At 68.6% G+C, this 2,827-nt stretch overlaps 1 protein-coding gene across 2 annotated transcripts in view; it reads right to left on the bottom strand.

Annotated features, from left to right (window-relative positions):
• The window catches only part of STX3 (syntaxin 3), a 5,637-nt gene extending 4,172 nt beyond the window's left edge, over window positions 1-1,465 (bottom strand). For both annotated transcript variants that reach the window (XM_010564246.1, XM_010564245.1), the window contains exons 1-5: window positions 1,390-1,465; window positions 1,202-1,301; window positions 1,001-1,075; window positions 784-851; window positions 17-125 (exon numbers count right to left, since the gene is read on the bottom strand). In XM_010564246.1, coding sequence (XP_010562548.1) covers window positions 17-125; window positions 784-851; window positions 1,001-1,075; window positions 1,202-1,301; window positions 1,390-1,410 — 373 coding nt within the window. In that variant the 5' untranslated portion in view covers window positions 1,411-1,465. The remainder of the gene's footprint in view (window positions 1-16; window positions 126-783; window positions 852-1,000; window positions 1,076-1,201; window positions 1,302-1,389) is intronic.
• Window positions 1,466-2,827: the final 1,362 nt, after the last annotated feature.

The following is a 2,827-nucleotide window of genomic DNA, read 5'->3' as shown; positions in this document are numbered from 1 at the left end:
GGGGGGGGGCACGCACTGATCTCGAGCTGGCGCTGGATCCGGCCCTTGCTGCGCTCCCGGAAGTCGACCTGCGCCTCGTTGTACTTGGTCATGACGTCAACGAACTTGCGGGACAGGACCGAGTGCTGGGGACGGGGACAGGGGCGTGGGGCTGGGGACACCCCGGCCATGGCACCTCTCCGGCCCCCCCGGGGGACACGACCCGGGGCTGGGGACGGGGACGTGGGACACCCCAGGCACGCCATGTCCCAAGCCCGGGGGACAGGACCCAGTGCTGCGGACAGGGATGGGGACATGGGACAACCCCGGGCGTGGCGTGTCCCCATGGAGCATTTTCCCAGGGGACAGGACCTAGGGCACGGGGGGGTGGGAGTGGGGACACCCAGGGCATGGCACATCCCAGGCCCAGGGGACAGGATGGTGGGATGGGGATGGGGACAGGGAGTCAGACCAGTGACATTCCAAGCATTCCCCAGCCCCAAGAAATAGGGCAGGACAAGGCATTGGGGCTGGGGATGGGGGCACAAGACGCAGGAGGTGGCATGTCCCAACCCATGGGGGACAGGACAGACTGCTGGGGACAGGGCAGAGGGACACGAAGCCCGGGAGCACCCAGACATGGTGTATGTGGGACGGGGTGCTGCTGGGGACAGAGACGGGAGACCTGGGGACACCCAAGACGTGCTACAGCCCCATGGGGGACAGAGTGGGATGGGGTGCTCAGGACCTGGGGGTGCTGGGTGGGGACAGCCCCGGCAGCGGGTCCCAGGGACCGGAGCTCACCTGAGACTTGCGTATCCGGAGGTCGGCGGAGGACCGTGCCTCGTCCTGCTCGATGTTCCTCTCCATGCCTGGCAAGAGCCAGACCCCAGCCCATCAGGGACCTTCCCCACCCACCAGACCCCATGGTCCCAGTGTCCCCAGCACACCCCACCCTTCCCACAGGGAGAGGGGGACCCGCGGGACTGGGTGACACGGCGGTGGGGACGCGGCCACTCACTCTTCAGCTTGTTGCGGACGCTGTTGGCCATTTTCTTGATCTCCGCTGTCAGCTGCTCCAGGTCGTCTTTGGTCTCTGCGGGGTCACGGCACGTGAGCCGGGGAAGCCACCGCGGGAATGTCCGTGGGAATGTCCCCGGGAAGGGGACGCGTGACCCGGGGAGGGGGCACACACACACACACACATGGCTGCTGCACTCACTCTGCTCAGGGATGGGGGCTGAGAGGATGATGCTGTAGAGCTTCTTGGCCTCCTCCACATTCTCCGAGATCTTGTCGATGTTTTGCCGGGTCTCCTCGATCTAGACGTGCCGGGGAGGATGGAGGGGTGGGGGGGGTTAGGAGGCAGCCCCGTGCCCCCCAACCCCGCATCCCCCCCCGACTCCTCACCTCCGAGAAGAATTCATCCATGAACGCCGTGTTGTCGACAGCGATCTCCAGCTCCTCGGTGTCATCGTCCACATCCTGTTTCTGTGGGGTACGGTGGGCAGCGCTCAGGGGTGACCCCCCCCTGCCTGCCCCCGGGCCCCCCCCCCCGGGTCACAGTTGCCCCATGGGGCCAGGGCGGCCACCAGCCAGCCCAGATCTGCGGGGTCAGGGGGGGATGAGGCTGGAGCAGTCGTGGGGACGTGGTGGCCCAGGAGGGGACATCTGCAGCGGTGGGGGGGGGGGGCTGAGCTCGTCTCACATCTGGCTGTGCACGGCCAGGGAATTAAGGGATTGCTGGGCTTGGCCGGAGGGAGGGGATGGGGACGGGGACAGGACAGGGTTTTATGGCCCCAACCTTCGTCCCGTGGCAGGTCTGAGGAGCGCCGGGGGTCGGCGGGGGGCCCAAAGGTGGCTGTTGCCCATCACCCTGGCGTTGCGCCTGGCCCCCCCACCCATGGGGTCCCGAATCGGTCCCTTCTCAGGGTGCCAACCCCGGCCCCTCCACCTCCCCTTGTCCCCCCTCAGCTCCCAAGGGGTGTCCTGTGCCCAGCTGCAGCCCCCCTGGGGAGGGATTCAGGCCCTGGCTGGTGACGCTGGGCCCCCCATCCCGTCCCCCCCCCGCCTCCTGCCAGAGTAAAAATAAAATTAATCCCTTCTCTCCCTCCCAAGGGTTTTATCTGATGGCTTCGTAATCCCCGCTAAATCCCCACCAAGCCTCCCTGCCACGGCTGCCCGCCACTCGCCGGGGCCTGGGTGCAGGCTGGGGGGCTGCAGGGACCCCCCACCCCCGAGGGGTGGGGGGGAACAAGACACTAGGGCAGGGAGGCCCCCGGGGAGCGGGGGGGGGGCCCAGTGGGGCCCCACAGCAGGGCGGGCGCGGGATGAGGAAGCGGTGACGGTGGCGGGGAGCACGGTGAGACGTGGGGCACGAGATGGGGTGCTGGCCCCTGCGGGCACCCCGCATCCGCTCCCTGCCCCCTGCCCAAGGGGGTGGACTCCCCTGCCCCACGCAGCCCGGGGTGGGGGCTGGCGTCCCCCCATTGTACCCCACAGCACAGGGGGAACAGCCCTCATCTGGGGGCGAGTGGTGGTGTCCCCCCAGAATACCCTCCCCACCCCCAAACGGCACAGAGGGCTGACACCCACATTGCTGTGGGGCTGGCTTTCAGGGCCCCCCATTCCCGTGACACCCCCATCCACCGTGGGGTGGGGCCTCAGGGACCCCCCCATCCCCGTGGTGCCCCCGTCCACTGTCGGGTGGGGGCTCAGGGACGCCCATTCCCATCACCCCCCCATCCACCCTGGGGTGGGCTCTCGGTGACACCCATCCCCGCGACGTCCCCATCCACCACGGACCTGGGGCTCGGGGTCCCCCCTCCCCATGATGTCCCCGTGAACC

The sequence above is a fragment of the Haliaeetus leucocephalus genome, unplaced genomic scaffold, assembly GCF_000737465.1.
Source record: "Haliaeetus leucocephalus isolate CR32 unplaced genomic scaffold, Haliaeetus_leucocephalus-4.0 Scaffold177, whole genome shotgun sequence".
Lineage (NCBI taxonomy): Eukaryota > Metazoa > Chordata > Aves > Accipitriformes > Accipitridae > Haliaeetus > Haliaeetus leucocephalus.
This window is presented reverse-complemented; position numbering and strand designations above follow the sequence as displayed.